This window comes from Nuphar pumila, chromosome 4 (genome assembly GCF_984573655.1).
Source record: "Nuphar pumila chromosome 4, dmNupPumi1.hap1.1, whole genome shotgun sequence".
Classification (NCBI taxonomy): domain Eukaryota; kingdom Viridiplantae; phylum Streptophyta; class Magnoliopsida; order Nymphaeales; family Nymphaeaceae; genus Nuphar; species Nuphar pumila.
Window position 1 is genome coordinate 14,317,297 of NC_143252.1, and position 21,358 is coordinate 14,338,654.

At 43.1% G+C, this 21,358-nt stretch overlaps 1 protein-coding gene and 1 long non-coding RNA gene across 2 annotated transcripts; one reads left to right on the plus strand and one right to left on the minus strand.

Annotated features, from left to right (window-relative positions):
* Window positions 1-1,642: 1,642 nt before the first annotated feature.
* On the plus strand, window positions 1,643-13,783 carry LOC149839449 (uncharacterized). The gene is made up of 3 exons (XR_016431324.1): window positions 1,643-1,845; window positions 1,955-2,163; window positions 13,547-13,783. It is a non-coding gene; the product is annotated as an uncharacterized LOC149839449 (long non-coding RNA).
* A 708-nt stretch (window positions 13,784-14,491) lies between these two features.
* On the minus strand, window positions 14,492-17,976 carry LOC149839450 (pyruvate decarboxylase 2). The gene is made up of 7 exons (XM_090002554.1): window positions 17,314-17,976; window positions 16,412-16,575; window positions 15,768-16,329; window positions 15,589-15,677; window positions 15,386-15,503; window positions 15,042-15,230; window positions 14,492-14,940 (listed from the first exon to the last, which is right to left on the minus strand). Exons 1-7 carry the CDS (start codon window positions 17,830-17,832, stop codon window positions 14,770-14,772), a joined length of 1,812 nt encoding a protein of 603 aa, XP_089858680.1. The 5' UTR covers window positions 17,833-17,976; the 3' UTR covers window positions 14,492-14,769.
* Window positions 17,977-21,358: the final 3,382 nt, after the last annotated feature.

Sequence of the window (21,358 nt, forward strand, 5' to 3'; positions counted from 1 at the left end):
AAGCCATAGTGAAGGATCAACACCGAACCCAAAGCCCATTCACAGCATTGCCCCAACTCCACAACACCCCCCCACACCCACACACCCGCTTGGACACACACACACACTCCAACCCGCACCTGCACCTACACCTACACCTACACCTACACCTACACCTACACTGACATGGATGTACACATACCAGATCACAAAGACACACTCATCCTTGCCCACATAAACTATTAAATTATGTATATATAAATATATATTTATAAATATTTTATCTTTTGTTTTTTTTTACCCAAAAAACCTGATAGAGGTATTTTGGTAAATCTTCATATAATCCTTTTTCTTTTTGTATTTTTCCTTTTCTCTCTTTTTTTACCTTTACTTTTTCTTTTTTCTTTTACATATTGTACAAGGAGCCCCACTCATCTAGTCGTTGAGGCCCCGACGGCGTTGGGAGCCCCCAAGGACTAGATGGGAGCCCCTTTACATTCTGGTTCTCTTGTTGTGATCCTACACAAGTCTTGGTATTATCTTTCCTTCTCTGTTCAAAAGCATCGGATCCATTGATTAATGACAAAGCACTGGTCAAGTCACCCTGCTTTGTAAAATTGACCCTTCTGGTGGTTGTACCATGCAAGAGATGAGCTTGGAGCATTCAGTTCTGAAAGACCACAAGTTTCGATCACGGCGTTGAAACGCTCACTGTCCATGTGACCAAATTTTGACCCAACTGTTTCCAATGCTTATCTTGTGGTGTTTCAATCACCAGATATAATTAGACTATCTTTCGGGTGTTCTAAATACTGCTAGAGTTAGCATCGCTTGGAGGCTTCGTTCTGTCCTAGACTCTGGTCACTCCTATGTTCCACCAGGACCGTTAACAACTGGTCCGTGCACAACATCACCTCTAATTTGATAGACGTTGGGTTCCAGATGCAGACTCTCCTGTCCTACTGCTATCTATAGCTTTAACGTTTCCCATCATTTCAAATTCTGGGAACTTTCTCACCATCTGTTGTAACTTCTCTGTAACCTTGGTATATAGAAGAAAATCCAGATCTAACTTTCACTATCTGCTGGTGGGCCCACCGATGGCCCGATCTAACTTTCACTATCTGCTGGTGGGCCCACCGATGGCCCAATCCCCTTATCTTCCAATTCGGTGAGAGGTTGTAGGTTAAAGCAAGGAAACCAGGATGTTCTAAGGGGCGTACCTGACGCCAGGTGTCATCAGCTGCTCAGTAGATGGTTGGGACGCAACTTGGGATTCACTCCTGGACTCCCGCCCTCCAGAAGCCATGTCCGACTCTCTGCTTGGTGGAGATTCGACGAGTCCATGGGCATCGTGTCAACCACCATGCCGGTTTTTGACGCTACCCGTCGACGTTGCTTGAGCGGTTGTCTGCTCCTCCTGGGATGCCTTATCCCTTGGGCCTAGGAGTTGTTTTGACGTCCTCCTGGTTTGAGGATGAGAGGTTGGGGCCAGCAATCCATCCTCCTCGCAGTGCTTGGTGTCCCCATCCTTTGCTTCCGCCATAAAAGCATCTTGTGTCTCAGTAGGCGGCTTCTGTTTGGCTCACCGACCGTCGCTTTAGGCATTTCCTCACATCCAAGCGTTGTCTCCCCTTTCTCCTGCAAGACTTCGAACTGATTGCCCCAGGGTTCGGGGTTCACCTGTTTGATCCTTCGCCGGTTCCGGCGAGAAATTATCACCTGTGACCACCCTTGTGATGCGTCATCCTCTTTGTTTGAGATGGGTGATGATGTTGGTTGTAGGCCACAATGAACGACCAAATGTGTGATGGAGCCGCATCTTGGGCAGAACTTGATGCTCTGTTCGTAAACAACCTCATGCCAGTAAGTGCTTCCTCCTTCCACTTCAATTTCCACCGCCGGTTGTTGTGTAAAGTCGAGTGGGACCTCTATTTTAACCCTGACATAGTGTCGCCTCTCCTTCATTGTGTAGACGTTTGTGTCCACATATGCGCCCCCAATCGATGCCGCAATGCTCTCAAAGATGTCCTCCGACCATAACTCCGGGGACAGGTCGGGGAGTTGGATCCACAAAGGCAACGTGGTGTTAACTTCTAGCCAAATCGGTGTGCCAGGGCTCCACTTATTCGTCACTAATGTTTTGCCGGCTACCCGCCAAGCTTCTTTCCGAGATACAATCCGGTAATGCTCTTCAGATCTTACAGAAATGAGAAATAATCCGTCTTTGAGAGTCGATAGGGTCAGCCGTAGCATTAAGGGCCATTGCACTTGCAGGGCATCAAACATATATCGGTAGATACTTCCTCTGTCTACCAGACCTCCAGGAAATCCGGCAATGGCGGTCCACCTGCGTTGTTCAAGAAGTTCTTCGTAACGTCTCTTCGGGATTGCAATCCGGGTTTCTCATTGTTGGCACTGCTTCTATAGGCCAAAACTGGGTTGGAGGTTGCCCTCCTTTCCCCTTCCACTATGTTCGCCCAAGTCTTTGAATACGAGTTGTTGATGGTTGGTGGGGGCGTATTAGCGTCTCCCTTGATGCTCTCCAATGTCATCAGCTTCGAGTCGTTGAGTGCATTTGTGCCTCCTAAGGGAGGCCAATCACAGTGAACCCCCATCGCTAGGGATGGCAGTGGACCCGGGGACAACGGCCCCCGCCCCACCTCGCCCCGTTTGGACCGGGGATGAAGGGCATGAAACAGGGATGGAGGCGGGGATGAAGGTTAAAATCTATCCCCGTGCGGGGATGGACTTACGCTTTTCCCAGGCCCGTCCCCGTCTCAATCCCCGCCTTTCCCCGCCCGGTCCCCAATCCTTTAAGGAATGACTATAGACCAACGGAAACTGGCCCCCGCCCCACCTCACCCCCGTTTGGACCGGGGATGGAGGACATGAAACGGGGATGGAGGCAGGGGTGGAGGTTAAAATCCATCCATGTGCCGGGATGAAGGTTTCGATTTTGAAACGGGGCGGTCCATTGCCATCCCTACCCATCGCCTTCTGGTTCACCCTCTTCCATTGCGATATCGAATGTTCATATTTTATATGGCCAATATTTCAACCATTAGGATGCAAGTTTCCTCGTTGAGCAGTTGGTTTCAAGGCATGAAGGGCAAGTTTGTATGCTAGAAAACAGAAACCAACTTATGGATTCTGTCCCATTCATCTGCATAATTGGGCTCCTCCGTAATAACGAAAGAGGGCAAATTCTTTTCTCTTACCATATCAAGACAATCATGGGAATGACGTTCTTTCTATCCTGTCCCTCCACCCCACCTCCCCCCCTGAGAATGGCTCACCTTGAACAACTGATCTAAGGCATTCAAGTCCATTGGTAGTTTTCACTAAACAAGTAAAGGAAGGCCACCTTGTGGGACAGTGGGAAATTCTATGATACTGGTAAACCTCCATAAAGGTGAAGCAAGAGGTTACTTAAATTGTTACACATGCCTGAGGATAGAGGCCACTTTTCGTGCAATATGAACAGTAAAGTCGTTCCCCGTTAGAGGGAACGACCGAACGGGGGGTCACAGTTTTCATATGAAAATGGGGGAACGGGAAAGCTACTGTGCGGGGCCTGCAGCCACTTTTCCACTGTGCGGAGCAGGCTCCCTTTCTTTTCTTTTTTTTATTTTATTGAAAGGCAAGCTGGGGTTAGGCGGACCCCTGCCAGTTATACAACGATGCCATTGGGATTTGAACTTGCAACATCCCAACACAAGGTGACGTGCATTAGCTGCTCCTACCAGACAACCGGAGCCCCCGTTGGTAGACAGACTCCCTTTCGCACGAATAAGAAAGGGGCTGAAACAAACATGCCCTATTGTGATACAAATTCTTCTCCCATTATAGGAATTTTCACCCTTTGCAAGAATGATTGGCTTTCTTATGTTCCCTCTACTACGACATGCAAGGAATGGACGAATATGGCATGCCAACATCCCACTTGGTGATGGACCCATTTTGCCAGATGCATTACTTAATTCCTACCGGTTGAGAATTATATGAATATACTCTTTTGAGTGTTTGCCGTTCGAGATTCCGGATCCTTTCCATATAAAAGTATATAAAAATGGAGTAATGACCTCCTTTCATACGATTCCAATTACAAAGGTTCCATGTATGGCTGTAGAAAATGACCACAAGCACCAGAGAATAACATGGTATTTATTATTCAAGGTATAAGGTAAGGTTGGCTCAAGTCCCAATCAAGTTCCAAGAAACAATAGTAAACAAAGCAATTTGCTAGTCCTTGCAAATATACAAGTTACCCTACGAGTAGGGATGACAATGGACCGGGGCGGGGGACAAGGTCTCCACCCCCCACCCCGTTTCAAAATTCGAACCTCCATCCCCGCATGGGGATGGATTTTAACCTCCATCCCCACCTCCATTCCCGGTCCAAATGGGGGCGAGGTGGGGCCCCATTTCACCTTAGTCTATAGTCATCCCTTGAAGGATTGGGGACAGGGCTAGGCGGGGATTGGGATGGGGACGGGACGGGGAAAAGCGTAAGTCCATCCCCGCCTTCATTTCCGCACGTGGATAGATTTTAACCTTCATCCCTGCCTCCATCCTCGTTTCATGCCCTTCATCCTCTGTCCAAATGGGGCAAGGCGAGGTGGGACCCCATTGTTCCCCGGTCTACTGCCATCCCTACCTACGAGAAAAATCACGAAAATAAAGCAAACATGAGCAATTTGCAAGAGATGTGCAAATTGAACAGCATGCAGAGTTGAACATCTAGTTCAAGGCTCTAGAGGCACGCATGGAAGCTAAGGAAGACCATATGATGAGTCTTCCCCTGTGCAACCCACTTCTCCATAAAAATGGGATAAGCCCAGCTATTTGTATTATGTCTTATAATGCAACGAGGTCATTTTTTATGCATCCATCTCAACATTTCTCGAGAATCACACCACACCCATCTCGAGAGATGCCAAGATGCACAACCATGCATTCTTTTTTGCTTTTTAAGCCCATTAAAGCCTTACCTAAAGCCTTGTGTGGCTTACAAGGGCCATGATGGCCTTTAAATAGCTTAAGGGGAGACGTAGTGCCAAGAGCTTCGTGCCAACCCATGTTGCCTTTCCATAGCGAGAAAAAACCTTTTGAATTTTTTATGGTTTCTCAAGTATTTTTGAGGTTCTTTTTATCCTTGCGGAATCAACACCCATAACACCTTTAGAGGTGACTCGTTGGTAGGTAGAGATCCTCTCGAAGGCCCATTCTTCCAAGACCAACCCACCTCACATTGCCCCATAGTGAGTTTACCGTATTGTCTCGTGTGCCACGCCTATAAGTGCCGCTTGGCCAACTTATGAATAGAAGTTGCATTTCTTGGACATTGTGTCTTTGCCTCTTTGGTTGCTTACTTGGTGCCTTGTTGCACCATCTTGTTTACTTGCTTGTTTGCTTGCAGGTTGCACATGCTTATTGGTGATTGTCTGTCATACCACATGCCTTTGTGGCTTCGCATGTGGCCGTCCCTCCCAAGGTTGCTTGCCCATGAGCCTCTAGCCTCGTTGGGACCCCAAGGGATATGAACACTGATTGGGCATCCACTCCTACACAATAGCCCTTAATAGCTACCTCCCAAGTGCTGTGAACACTAATTGGGCATCCGCTCCCACGCGATGGCCTTAAAGAGTTGCCTCCCACTCATCGCTTTCGCTCATCGATGCCGTCTTCTGATGCACTACCTTGCGTTGCTTCGGGTCATGTCCATGTGCCGCTTTCGCTCCACAGGCTTACCTAGTTCGCATCCTAGGCATCACACGGTTCTTAGCAAAAAGATCATGACAATTAGTATCAGAGCCATCGTTCATTGCCTGTCATGTCCTTAGAAGATAAAGGCTTCATCCCTGTCAGGCAAAGCAGGAAGAATTGAGCATCCTCTAGCTCCTCGGGAGTGGCTAAAAGCTCCCAGCTTCCTCTGATACCTCCTCTTACGACTAGTCCCTCGAATCCCTATGTTGAGTTCACGATAGAGGCCTCCTCGAAGGTTGCTTGACTTGCGTAGAAGCGGTCATTGCTCGAATCAATGATACTCTGAACGTGGTTGGAAGAACAATTGCTAACATTGAGGAACATCAAATCTTAGAACATGATGTATGACCCAACCTCAATGCATTTTAGGAGGTGCAAGCCAAGGTGATTGAACTTGTGCCTATCTGTGACCAAGTAAGGGAGTTGCTCTCGCTGCTCACTGTTCGAGAACAAGTGAGTGATCTCATGCCCTTGCTTGAAGAAGTGTCCCAACTGCATAAATGTGTCACTGAGTTAGAAGAGAAGAACATCCAACTCTTTGCTACCACATGTGCCTTTGAACGCCTCTTACAAGGTGGCCTTGCCCAAGGTGGAGTTAGTGTCTGTCAGTAAGGTCACCGAAGAAAGTTCCTCGACCCGTAGAAGTATATCAATGCTCAAAATGCGAAAGAGTTAGAGAACTTCATTTGGGAAGTGAAACATTATATGAAATTGGCTCAAATCTGAAATGATGAAGTTAAAATAGACACTGCCATGTCGTTCTTCTCAGGTGATGCCACTCTCTGGTGGCGTTGACGCATTGAAGACATCGACCGTGAGCTTATCGAAATTGACACTTGGGAAGACTTCAAAGCGAAGCTGAGAAGTCACTTATTGCCCACTAATGCAGAGTTTGAGTCATGTGCCAAGCTGATGGCCCTTCAACATACTAGCCCCGTTCACGACTATGTTAAGGATTTCACTAGCCTTATGCTAAACATCGTTGATATGCCAGAAAAAGATCGATTGTTCCATTTCATACACGACTTCTAGCCATGGGCAAAGCAAGATATCCAAAGGCAACACCGAAGCAACGCTCGCAAAATGTGGCAGACGCCATCATTGTCGCAGAGAAGCTTATTGACTAGCGCAAGAATGAACGTTAGAATGACAACCGCAGCAAGTCAAATATGCCCCGCTATCAGCATAATGGTAAACGTTTCCAGAAGCATAAAAAGAGAGATGGAGTGAGGCATGAGGGACTTAAACATGATGATACGTTGAAGTCCAATCGTTGTCCTCATAAGCGTGATGATGGTCATCACTCTAAGGGAAAGTCCAATCACTCAGGACGTCCACAATGCCCCAATTCTCCTTGCCTTATTTGCAGTGCTATGCATTGGATGGCTGAGTGTCCTAAGCGCTTCGATCGTCGAGTCAACGCCAATGTGGTTCAGATCGAAGAAGGAGATCGTAAGGAAGAATTGAAGATGGGGGCCCTTTAGATGTTGAATGCATTTCGAGGAGCCGTGCTCCTCCTCAGCCTCTTGTTAGCAAGGAACTAATATATTAAAGGTGTACATCAATGGCAAAACCACCAAGGCGATGGTGGACACTGACGCTACTCATAATTTTGTTTCTCCCAACGAAGCTACCCGACTCGGCCTCAAGGCCGAAAGAAAGGAAAGCCACATGAAAGCGGTGAACTCAGAGGCTAAGCCCATCCTTAGTCAGGCAAAGGAGTTGGCTATTCAGATTAGCATATAGAAAGGCTTCACCAACTTCTCGGTGACGCCCCTCGATGACTTTAGAGTCATCCTCAGGATGGAGTTTCTGCGTGCCCATAAGGTTGTTCCCATGCCACACTTGAACGCAATAAACATAATAGTTGAGTCATACCTATGCATGGTCCCAGCTTACTCCTCAGGCAGTGGCAAGATGCTTATGGTGTCAGTTCTACAGCTCAAGAAAGGCCTCAAGAAAGGGGATGAGACCTTCTTAGTGGCCATTAAGGAAGAAGATTCGCCTGTGCCAGAGGCGGACGTCCCTCCAGAACTGGTACCCATCTTGAAGCAATTCAGCGATATCATGCTCGCCAAACTTTTGAAGCATCTACTTCCCCGTCGCGAGGTCGACCACCAAATTGAGTTGGTTTCAGGCTCTAAGCCTCCTGCTGCGGTACCCTACCATATGGCTCCTCTGGAACTTAAGGAGTTGCATCGTCAGTTAGATGAGATGCTCAGAGCCAGCATCATCCGTCCCTCCAAAGCTCTTTTTGGTGCTCCCATGCTCTTTCATCTTAAGCATGATGGATTAAAACGACTATGTGTAGACTATAAGGTACTAAATTAGATTACTATAAAGAACAAGTATCTGTTTCCCCTTATCGCAGACTTGTTTAACCAGCTGGAAAGTGCTTGTATATTCTCGAAGCTTGACCTCCAGTATGGGTACTGGCAAGTCTGTATTGCCAAAGGTAATGAGTCAAAGACGACTTGCGTGACTCGATATGGTGCCTATGAATTTCTATTGATGCCTTTTGGCTTAACTAACGCGCCAACCACTTTCTCGACGTTGATGAACAAGCTCTTCTATCCATACTTAGATAAGTTTGTGGTCATCTACCTCGAAGACATAGTTATCTACAACAATAGTCGGGAAGAGCATGCTGAACATTTGCGCCTTGTCTTTAAACTTTTACGAGACAATAACTTGTACGTGAAAAAAGAGAAGTGCATGTTCGGCAAAGAAAAGATTGTGTTCTTGGGGCATTTTGTTGACAAGAATCAATTGTACATGGACCTTCGAAAGATACGAGTCATCCAGGATTGAGAACCTCCTGCCAAGATTCATGAACTGCGGTCTTTCTTTGGCTTAGCCATCGATGCATCATCTTAGGGTACTCGCTCGTGGCCGCATCACTCACCGACCTTACTAGAAATAATCGAAAGTATGTCTGGACAATAGAATGGTAGACCGCCTTTTACAAGCTTAAGGCGATTGTCACAATTGAGTTGGTTTTGCAATTGTCGGACCACTCCAAACCATTTGAGGTACGCACTGACACCTCAGACTTCACCATTGGGCAGAAAGGCCACCCTATTGCCTTTGAGAGTAGAAAGTTAAACGACATAGAGCGACGCTACTCCTTGCATGAACGTGAAATGACGGCCATAGTCCATTGCCTCAGGATATGTCGTCACTACCTGTTGGGATCTCCTTTCGTGGTCTACACTAACAATGTAGCTATAAGCTATTTTCAGACTTAGAAGAAGCTGAGTCTCAAACATGTGCGATGACAAGAGCTCCTTGCCGAATTCGACATGACGCTACTCTATAAGCTGGGGAGTACCAATCATGTCGCTGATGCACCAAGCAAGAGGGCTGAGCTGGCATCCCTGGGTAAAGGAGAGCCCTCTCTTGTTAAGCTAATCAGCGGCCTCCTTGATCGAATTCGTGAAGGAATGCACTACGACCCCATGGTCCCTCAACTGCGGGACTTGATCAAGACAGATAAGACAACAAAGTATACCTTTGAAGATGGCTTGATATTGACGAAGGGGCGAATCTTCGTTCCCAATTAAAACTCGACGTGGAAGATGCTTATCAAAGAGTGCCATGATACCAAGTGGGCTAGACACAACGACAAACATCACACTCTTGCTCTCATCGAAAGAGCTTACTACTGGCCCCACATGCACAACAATGTTAAGGAATATGTGAGGACTTGCCTCATCTGTCAGCAGGGCAAGTTTAGCAATTAGAAACCTGCGAGTCTTCTTCAGCCTCTTAATCCCCAACCGTCTGTGGCAGAACATCTCCATGGACTTCATCTTAGTGCTTCTAGTCATTGACAGATTCAATTCTATTTTCGTAGTGGTGGACAGGTTCTCAAAATATGTTATCTTCATCCCTGCTCTGCCTATGTGCACTGCAAACCACATTGCTCAGCTCTTTGTTAAGAATGTGGTCAAATATTGTGGACTACCAAAGGATATAGTCAATGATCGCGATCATCGCTTCACTGACAGGTTTTAGACTGAGGTATTTAAACTCTTAGAGTCGGAACACCATTTTTCTACTGCCCTCCATCTGCAGACAGACGAGCAGAATGAGAGGATGAGCGCGTTGCTCAAAGACTAAGGCACTTTGTCAGTGGCAATCAAAGAGATTGGGTGAAACTGCTAGATGTTGCCTAATTTAGTTTCAACTTGCAGAAAAGCAAATCTACAGGCCACAACCCCTTTGAACTCGTTATAGGCCAGCAACCCTTGACACCTCACATTGTAGCTATTTGCTATATAGACAAGACCCCCCTTGCCCATCAGTTTGTTCATGACTTGCAGAAAAGAACAGAACTTGCGAAGGAATTCCTGTAGAAGGCAAATGCGTGCATGAAGAAGTGGAGAGATCCTAAACGTCGACCTCTGGCTTTCAACATTAGCGACCAAGTGATGGTCAAGTTCAACATGGGGCCTTGTCTGCAAGTACGAAGGCTTGTTCACTATTTCGAAGAAGGTTGGCAACCTAGCTTACAAGGTGGAACCGCCCACACACTTTCAACTGCATTCGATTTTTCATGTCAGTCAACTCAAGTCCTATCATCTTGATGGTGAAGACCCCAGTAGAGGCTAGTCAACGCATCCTCTGGCACCACTCCGGACCAATGACAATTGGACATTTGACTATATTTTCAACCATTGTAAGAACTCACACGGTGGCTACAAAGAATTTCTTGTCAAGTGGAAGGACCATCTCAAAGCTGAAGCAACATGGGAGGACACCAAAAAGCTCTTTCAATTTCAAGAAAAGATCAAAGAGTATCTCAATTGGCTGCAATAGTCATCGAGCACGATGACATTTTTGACGGGGGGAGAATGTCATGCCCTGCGTGCATGGCCATGGCACAACCATGCACTCTTTTTTGCTTGTTTAAGCCCTGTACAACCTTACTTAAAGCACTCCGTTGCTCACACAAGCCATGATGACTTTGTAAATAGCTTAGGAGAGACGGTGCCAAGAGCTTCATGCCAATGAGTGCTCATGTTGCCTCCCCATGGCTAGGAAGAACCTCTTAGAATTTTTATGGTTTCCCAAGTGTTTTTGGGGTTCCTCCTATCTTTAGGGAGTCAGCACCCATAACACCTTTAGAGGGGGACTCATTGGTAGGTAGAGCTCCCCTCGAAGGCCCATTCTTCCAAGACCGACCCACCTTACATTGCCACACAATGAGTCTATTGTGCCACCTCGCATGCTACACCTGTAAGTGCCGCTTGGCTAACTTATGAATAAAAGTTGCATTTCTTGGACATTATGTCTTCGCCCCTTCGGTTGCTTGCTTGGTGTCTTGCCACATCACCTTGTTTGCCTGTAGGTTGCATGTGCTTATTGGTGATTGTCTGTCACATCGCTTGACTTTGTGGCTTCGCGTGTGACCATCCCTCTCAAGGTTGCTTGCCCACGAGCCTCTAGCTTCGTTGAGCCCTCCAAGTACTATGAGCACTGATTGGGCATTCGCTTTCATGTAGTGGCTTTAAAGAGTTGCCTCACACCCGTTGCTTTCGCTCATCGGTGCCATCTCTTGACACACCACCTTACGTTGCTCCGGGTCACGTCTGCGTGCCGCTTCTACTCCACAAGCTTGCCTAGTCCGCATCCTAGGCACCACACGGTTCTTAGCTAAAAGATCGTGACAACGACGACACTGCTTAACAATGTGAAGTCTAATGCAATATTTCAACTGTTTCATTTGCAACACCACAAAAAAAGGGCGATCATGCATAAATTTTGCATTTTATTCATACTATTTTATGTATGATCCAGTGAAAAAATGCATTAAAAATTCATTCTTATCAGTGTTTTTGAGAAACTGCTTTGAATTTTTAAAAAAAGCACATATTACAAGTTCTTTCCTGCATTTTTTAGTGTTTGGTTTTGTTTAAAACTTTTTAATTCTTAGTCTAATTAGTTTAGAAGTGTTTAATTAATATTTCATTCGGTTTAAAAGAGTCCTTTTTGTGAAACACGTTTTTTTCAGAAGTACTATTTTGAAATTTTTGAAAATTAATTGAAGTTTTCTGGAAAAAACATGTAACCTAATTTTTTTAGTATAAATAGCATGTTTTCAGCCATGGATCACGTGTTTTCTCCAGGCCTCTTCTCTTCTCTTCCTCATCCTCGTTCCCAATCGGTTCTCCCTTGTTCTCTTCCTTTCTTCCCTGTTTTTGTCTTGTTTCTAACCTTTTTTTTTGTGTCGGTTCTTCTTACCTCATCTCGACGAAGGCACATGCAGCTCAAAGGTAGGACCACGTTCTTTTTTTAAACCCGTCCATCAAAAATAGATCGTGAGGTACATTTCTTTTCTCGTCTCTCCGTAGTTTCATAGTTATCTTAGTTTTAGTTCCTGCAGCATACATACATCATATTATTGCATATAGTTTATTTATTCATCACATATTCATTGCATATAGTTTAGTTGAGTTTTATGTTTATCATTTGAAAATATAAAAAGAAAAAAATAAAATAGCTTAATTTAGTTTAACCGATTTTCTTGATTTTTGTCAAATAATATTATTTTATTCAAATTGAAAGATTCAACATATAGTTTTTTGATATTTTAGTGATTTTAAATTCAGTTCATGTTACACCTAGGTTAGGTTAGGTTAGGTTAGTTTAGATTAAATTTCTGATATTAATTAGACTTAATTTAGTAATATTTCTAAAATAACTGATTTTCTTGGTTTTAATGCCTAATCACTTTTTGTGTTTTAATCAAGTCGGCGCGAGTAGTTTGAGTCTCTTCATTAATCATGTTGTTTTCAATATTATAGTAGTTTCTTTAACGTTTGGTTAGTGTTCTTGATGTTTGTTAGTTGTTTAAATTGGTTTTGTTCAAGGATTAGAATAAAATAGATTCATTGGTGAAATCAATAGTAGCTAACTTGATTTTTTTAGCAGAGTAGTTTAGTTTATTTTTTTTATCAGTAGTAATGTGAAGTTAATTTCAGTTTTTTTTTAATTGCAATGTTTAGTAGATATTTGATTGGTACTCATTAACTATCATTTTTCACTAATTATTGTCGAATTAGGGTATCATGAGTATTTGGTTGATTTATTGTATTGCTGTATATTAATTCCTGTCGTTACCTTAATTAAATGACATGTGTTTCAATTTAATATAATTCGAATTGTGTTAGATTAGTTAGAACTTAGCTTAGTTAATAGTTTAGTTCAAATTCGTGGGGTTAGATTAGTTAGACTTAGACGTTTTTAGATAGATTTGAATAGTAGCCAATTCTTTTGATCTAATTCATAGTTGCATTCATTAAGTAGATAAGATAATTTGGTTGATCTGTAGTTATAGTTAATTTTACATTGTTTATTAAATACCTAACAGCTATTGCTCGTTTTGATCTATTATTAGTCTTTCTTGAATTAGGTTGATTGGTTATTGATTGTTTTAAGAAGATTAATTTTATTTTTATCTTCAGACTTGTTAGCCATTTCATACTGCAGCCCTAGTTGTTTAGCATGTTAGTATTTTAGTTTTAGTAGTATTTTAGTTTTAGTTTTTTAATTTTCTGTTAGTCTAGTTTCTTATTTTCTTAGTTAGTAATAGTTTGCTACATTAGTTAATTTCTTGATGAATAGTTAGTTTTGCTATTTTATCGTTTAGTGCTTTAGTTTGTTACATATTAGTTCATATTTGTTACGTATAGTTAGTTTGTTATTAATAATGAAATTCTTGTTTTTGTGATTTTTTTTAATTAAAATTGAATTTCTGTTTAATTCTTCTGTATTTTGTAATTATGTTTTGCAGAAAAATGATTGGACGTACGGTAGACCCTCAAAAGTACTTCAGAAGAGTCTTCCGAAATCCCCAAAAGGCCCTTTGAACTCTTCATAGAGCCCTCAATAGCAAGCAAGAAGCAGGAAAAGATAAAGGGATTAGAAGCTTGTAAAAAACATGTTACTATTTATTATTTGTTTAAACCCACGACAAAAGGCCTTACTCTTAGTTGATTAATTAATTAAGTAATTTTATTTTTAAAGCAAAGAGATTTCCGTATAATACAAAGTTTTCTCTTATTCCTTGAGTTTGATTCAGATTCACCACTATTGCGAGTCAATTTTTATGATTTTGTGTCTAGCTTGCATAAATCTTTTTTATCAAAAAATATCTTTTAAAAATTTATTTCACAAAACTTACACCACAGGGTAAACTTCTTTCAACTATAGCACTAACACAAAAGTTGGGTCTGGCACTTTTCCTATCCTGATTCTCCACCCCTTAGGTAATGCTTATTCTCAAATGCCCTTTACAAACTCAAGGATACGAAACTACTCCAGGCCGCACAGGGAATCTGTGGAGCTTATGATTTCAAGTTCCAACAATTTAAGATTCTTTTTCTTTTTCAGAAAAAAAGATAGAATGAAGATTGTTCAAATCTAATGCAAAATGGCACTTTCAAAACCACACTCACTACCACAGTGTACATAGACGAAGATCTCAAGCCCATTAAGAGGATCACGCAAGTTTTCTTTTTCTTTATTTGGATAACCAGAAGAAACCACCTCGCTCATCCGCAAGCCCATTGGTCCAAAAATCCTAGATCTCAATAGACCACCAAAGCAAACAGGCGAGCAACACAATAAGCTGAGCTGAGCTCCGGCCTCACAGCAAGAGGTGCACCCGTGGGTTTCAAATTCATATATCATAAAAACCAAAAACAGGCGAGCAACACAATAAGCTTATTATAATAAGTGGTAAAAAAAGGGAAACCACCATTAAACAACAAACTATTAAGAACATTTGAAATTTTTAGCATGTCCCCCCTCTTCCCAGCACAAATATAAAACAATAAAAGGCACATGAGCATGTCCCCTCTTCCCAACACAATTGTAAAATCAAGTACACATGCGAGTTCTCTCAAAATATAATGCTCAAGACTAATTGAAGATCAAAGCATACCATGCAGCTACACTCTAGAACTGAGTCAAAGACAAAAATGGGGACAAGAATGGAGGGACGGCCATATTTATTTACTGAGGGTTGGGTGGCCTGCTGTTTGCAGCAGAGACTCGAGATCCCCACTCCAAAAGCTCCTTGCTGGTGTCATCCTTGTGAACGATCACCTCAATGAAGCAGAAGCAGTCTTTCTTCACCCCAGTAGCCGTTGCTATTGCCTCCACCAGTTCCTCCTCAGTGTGCACCTACACAGATCCCCACAATGAGAAAACATTAGAAAACACAGTGCAAAACTAAGAGGAACCCCCAATGGAAGGAAAGGAAAAAAGAAGAAAAAGAAAAGCACCTTGGTGGTCCAGCATTTGCCTTCATCATTGTGAATGGCGTCCACAAGCCCTGTGTAGTTCCAATTCTTGATGACATTGTAGGGTCCATCGTGGATCTCAACTTCGATGGTGTACCCTCCATTATTGATGAGGAAAATGATGCTCTTCTGCTGGCAACGCAGCATGGTTGACACATCCTGTGCTGTCACCTGCATTTTACATAGATCATGAGTCTCAAATGTTCGGCATGTTCGGTATGGAGATTCAATCAACCTGATTTATCATTTTCCATAACTCCATGCAAATTTTCAGAAATTGGCACCATACTGTACCTAAACCAATGAACATATTTTATTATGTTTACCTGGAAACTTCCATCACCAATACAAGCAATCACACGTTTATCTTTAGCAGCTTGTGCATATCCCAGTGTTGCACCCACAGACCAACCGATTGATCCATACTGCATCTGGAATTCATACCTGTTTGGAGCCATGGAGACAATGTCGATTAGAAAAGAGAAAGAAGATAATAAAACTGGAAGAGGGAAAGCGAGCAAGCACTGACCCGCATCCTTGTGGCAGTTTGAGCTTCTGGCAGTTGAACCAGGAGTCCCCTGTTTCGGAAATCACTGCAGTCTCGCCAGACAACATTTCCTGCAACACCCAGATTTCAATTTGAATAAGCCTCATAAAACAGAAGAGAAGAAGATCCCTGATTCAACAAAACAACTTCTCTGTCTTCACCTGTATGTGTTTGAAGAGAACATTAACCCTCAAAGGCTCGCCAGGTGCAGACTTGAGAGGCAACCCATCAGGAACGAAGATCCGATGATAATTCTCGTAAGCGGTTGTGTTCCGCTTCAACCTCTTTGCCAGAGCCCTCAAGAAATCTTTCATGAGGATGCATCCAAACGCTGGTCCATTGGCAACCACTACCCTGTCTGGCTGAACGATGATTGCCTTCTCCTTCTTTAGCAACAACGAGTACCCAACCGAGCTATAGTCATTGAAGATCGGCCCTGCAAAGAGGTAAGCATCTGCAGACTCCACAATCTCAGCACAGAACCCAGTACTAACAGCACCCCAGTAAGTTCCAATGAAGTGAGGAATATGCTCTGGAACCAATCCTTTAGCTGAAGGCATCACGGAAACAGCATACCCACAAGCATCCGCCAACTCCACGAAGGCTTTCCCTGCCTTGGCAACTCTCAATTTTGGGCCGCCCACCATCACCGGCTTCACGGCTTTGTTCAAGAACTCCACGGTGGCTTCGACCGCGGCTTCCAATCCCACCTGGTTGCTCAATCTGAGAAACAAAAACCATTAGAGAACAGAAACAAGCAAAATCACAGATGACATCAATCTCTCGAGAGAACACCGAATCATACTTTGGGGCCAGGAAGAAAGGGACAGGCTCTCGACTAAATGTCGGGTGTGGAATGTGTGACAGATTGCAGCCTACGCTAATATAAACCGGTTTACTCTCTTTCAACGCAGTAGAGATCGCAGTGTCAATCAATTCATGAGCATCCTCCAAATTATTCACGACCGCCTACAAAATTACCAAAGCAGAAAAATCGTATAAATCAAAAGAAGTAAGCCAAAAGAACCCTTATACAATCAAAACCAATAAAACTCCAGGAAAAAAAAAACAGAAGAAAGAGGCAATCTGACAACCATAACAAACACGCATCAAATTCTTTTCACGATTTAAATTTAGGCATATCGCATGGCGATGAGTTTTTTCACACCCATCAACAAATATGCCCAAAAACTGGATACACCACATAATGAGCAAAAAAATACATATATAAATGACCATTATAACACACACCATCGTCTCCCTCCCTTATTCTGCAATTCTGTAGTTGGATTACAAAAGATCCAATGGCTATGAATTCGTTTATTACCATCTTCTCTCTCCCTTATTCTGCAAATCTGTAGTTGGATTACAGCAGATCCAATGGCTATGAATTCGTTCATACCAGCATGTATTAAATTAGATTGTGCATGACTGGATCAACCCAAGACCCATTTGCCACAGAATCAACGTGGTGGAGAGTGATCAGAAATGATACATATACAACCATCTCACCAAACAGCATCCTTGTTCTTCTTCTCAATTTGGACGAGCTAGATTTCAAAAGATCCACGGATATAAACTAATCCACAGCCATCATGCAAAAAGTACAATTTTCACAGAATTTTCACAAAAGAACATTCTGAACCATGAAAAAACTTTAGTTTCTGACCGAATCAAGACGAAGGGAAGTGGAGAAAAAAAGGATACCTGATAGCACGTGACCGTCTGGAAGCAGCGGAGCTCCTGGGTGAAGTCCGGCAGGCCGATGGTGTGGTGGAGGATGCGGTTGGTGCCGTAGTCGTTCGAGTTCGGCCCGCCGACGATGCAGATTACCGGTAAGTTCTCGCTGTAGGCGCCGGCGATGGCGTTGAGAACGCTGAGGCCGCCGACGGTGAAGGTGACCACGCAGGCGCCGACGCCCTTCGCCCTCGCGTAGCCGTCGGCAGCGTACCCAGCGTTGAGCTCGTTGCAGCAGCCGATGAGGTTGAGCCCGGGCTCGGCGATGAGGTGATCGAGAAGGGTGAGGTTGAAGTCTCCGGGAACAGAGAAGACGTCGGAGATCCCCACCTGAACCAGGCGCCGGGCGATGTGCCGGCCGAGCGTCGACTCCGAGGAGACGGGGCAGACGGAGTTCTGCACCACAGACACGGAGTTGGGACACGGGGGCGCCCCCACGTCGCTGCTCATGGGCCTCGCCGCGTCCACCTGCCCGATCTTGGTGTCCATTTCCTCCTTCGTGCTAGAGAAGACGCGAGGAAACCCCACAGAGGAAAAAATGTAAACCGATGCCTGGTTTTAGAGAGAGAGAGATGAGGCTGTGAGGGAGTGAAATACGAAGCTCTTTATCTAGGTTTTGTGGGTACGAGAGGGAGAAGAGAAGGTTTCTATTTAAAGGGGGGTGGGAAGAGAGAGGAAAGGGGAAGGCGTGTCTGGTTTTGGAAATCAGGGGCTGGCTATGACGGTGGCTCTAAAAACTTGGGGGTTCATTGGTTTGTATTGGTTACGAAGGCAGTGGGGGATGATTGCATCAGAGAGCATAGAAGAGTTAATGACAGAGTGATTTGTTGGGTGATACTTTGCTTTCTTTCCTTCAACTTTTGGTTCATTTATTTATTTGGTTTGGTCTCTCCGAAACGTTTTTCTTTATTGCTTTGTGTCACGTGGTGTTTGAGAGGTTGGTCCCCCCTAGGGATTGAAATCAAAACCAACATGCGTCCCAAGTTTTCTCATTGTACTAAACCCTAAACCCTAAACCCTAAACCCTAAACCATTCTTGGGGTGTTGGAAACTAGGCAATACAAAACGGGCTTTGGCTGTCTTATTTTGAATCTTGAAATCTAGAAGGGCATATTTTGAATGGACCAGCCTAGCAGGTGAGGTGGGCAGCGACGTCACTGCTAGGGGTTCAACTATGCTCAGGTTCATGTATTTAGGACATGAGCAGGATCCCAAAACAGGCTCACTCTTGGTGTTCCCGACCACCATGATTGACCGAGGCGCCATCCTGGGGGCCTTAGCTTCTAAGCTTGTGACATTTGACATGGAAGAATGAGAATACATGAGATGTTGGCCATCTTATTCAAGGATGACAATGGCATGCAACATGAACCAAGTAGGTCTCATCAACAGGAAAGTTGGTAGAAAAAAAAGTTTATGGTCAGTATCCTTCATCACGATTTAAAGTTTGATGAGAGGTCTGAGGAGCAAATTGTGGCCCCTTTTGCAAGGGCACCATTGCATTATCATCGGTGCGTACCTGGTGTCACTATTGTACTCCTGTTTCAATTTGTTTTACTTGGCTAACAATTCAAACTCAAACGTGGAATTTTAGTTCGATACGGAAGCGAAACCAAAGTCTAAGCAAACGATATGAGCGTGAATTGGATATTTGCCTACCTTCAACAGTGCTCTCCATAGAAGCCAAATATTTGTTTTAGTCTTTTTTGTTCTGTTTAATGCAAATCAAGTTATACTGATATGATTTATGTGGTTTGTTCAGTTAAAAATACGTTTTAGATTGTTCGATGGCATTATATAGTCAGATATTTTTAGGAATTGCAAAAATCAACGGCTGACAATGTTGGAAAAATGAAGAATGGATGCAAATTGAAAGCTTGGAGGCACACTGTAAAGGGCTCTTTTAAAAACGATAATGGTATTTCCATCAGTATAAAACCGAGTGTAGCAGAGTACAACACAACTTCACTTTTGGGATACAAGCCTGCACCTAACTCCCATTACGAAGACTTCTTTTTTATACTAGTCTAGAAGGCCACCCCAACACAATCACTCAGCAACTCCAAGAGAAAGAAGGAAAAGGAATAAAAAAAACAAATTCAAAACAGTAAGTCACATGCAAATGCAAATTCAAAGTTCAATTGACATCTTCCAGAGGGTGTTGCCCTTAAGATCAACTCTAAGGGCACATTTGGAAGCAAGAAAAACTCTTATAAGAAAAGAAAATTTTGATATGATATTTTTTCTAAAAATAGTTTTTTTTTTACTTGTTTGGGTAGCATGAGAAAAATAAAATAAAAAATCTTAAAAAATGAAAGAGAGGAGTAGGGGGTGATAGCTTGTTCAGCTTGATTTTTCAGGAGGTGGGTGATGATGGTGGTAAAAAAAGATCGTGGTTGTTGTTGGTGGTGGAGCTTCTTTGGCACCATTTTCTGGGAGGTGGGTGATGGTGTATGGTAGTGGTAGTTGTGTGATGGAAGGTGGGGACTGGTTTTATGGGATATGAGTGGTAGTGAAAAAACATTGTGGTTGGTAGTGGTGGTGAAGCTTCTTCGGCGTCATTTTTCAGGTGTGATGGGTGGTGGTGAAGCTTCTTCGGGGTCATTTTTCAGGAGGTGGGTCATGGTGTGATGGATAGTGAAAAATCATGGTTGGGAGGGTAGTTTTTTGAGAGGTGGGTCATGGTGTGATGGATGGTGGTGATGGATAGTGAAAAATCAGGGTGAGAGGGTAGTTTTTTGAGAGGTGGATGGTGGTGAAATCGATGGTGGTAGTGGTGGTGGTGATGGTGAATAATGGTGGTGAAATCGATGGTGGTAGTGGTGGTGGTGATGGTGAGATGGTGAATAATGGTGGTGAAATCGATGGTGGTAGTGGTGGTGGTGATGGTGAGATGGTGAATAATGGTGGTGATATGAGTGGTGGGGAGTGGACCTCACTATTTTCTGGATACATTCTTCCATGAGGTGGATAAAATGTTTTTATCAAGTGTACTTTTTAGAAAAACTTTCTCAAAGAGAATTTTTCTCTTGTTTGAAAAGACCGAAAAAAACAGTAAGAATTTTTTTATATATTTTGTATCACTTTTTCTACGTCTTTCCCACTTCAAAACGTGCCCTATACAATAAAGACCCTATGAGCTTTTAAAAAATGATCAATATAAGACAACCTTTGCTAATACAGTAGAGCTTTCCTTCAAAAGCTATTTATCAAAAGCTTAGGTAAATAAGAACAAAATAAAATTCAAAAAGCTATAATTTTACTCACTGGCGGCAAGGGGTAAGCACAAAGAGTTTTATGATGCCAATGACAAATGATGGTAAGTTTGGCAGGCAAAATCAGTATGACTAGGTCTCAAGGCTGTTTCTCCATGTAAATATATATAAAAAAAACTATAATTTTGAACCAAATAACAACAAACAATGCACCAAAATTTTATGATTGATGAAAATCATGTTTCTACGTCAACATTACTTGTCCTAAATTGTGATTCTTAATAACTAAACCATGCTAAACTACTCATCTGTGAGGTTAGATTGAGCAAGTAAAACCCAACCATGTCATGTTTGTCGTCAACCTTTTTTTCGCACAGTTGGCTTTCTATTTCCGCTTAACCCAGCTTGTCTACAAAAAGAAAAAAAAAACAGAAAAAAAACAAGTTGCCTTCTACTTTCTTGTTTGTCTCTTGATTCCTTGAGTGCTCAGAGGCCATAAACACATGATCAAGTATGGTGTCTTGTCTTCAACTAAACACTTTCCACAAAGTTATGATATCAATCCTCAAAAGGTACCATATAAATATGTCTAAAGGGAATCTTGATCCAATGAAAATTCTCTTCACAATCAAAGGACTTCGTAGGAAAATTCGAATCTTGTTAATGCCCAAAGTTGTAATAGAAATCTAATATACTATATTTGTGGATACAATAAAAGCATACCGTTAGCAAATAGGTGAAATATATGAAAAGAGTCTACGGGGACCTTACGGATCCAATCACAAACACCAAACACTCCA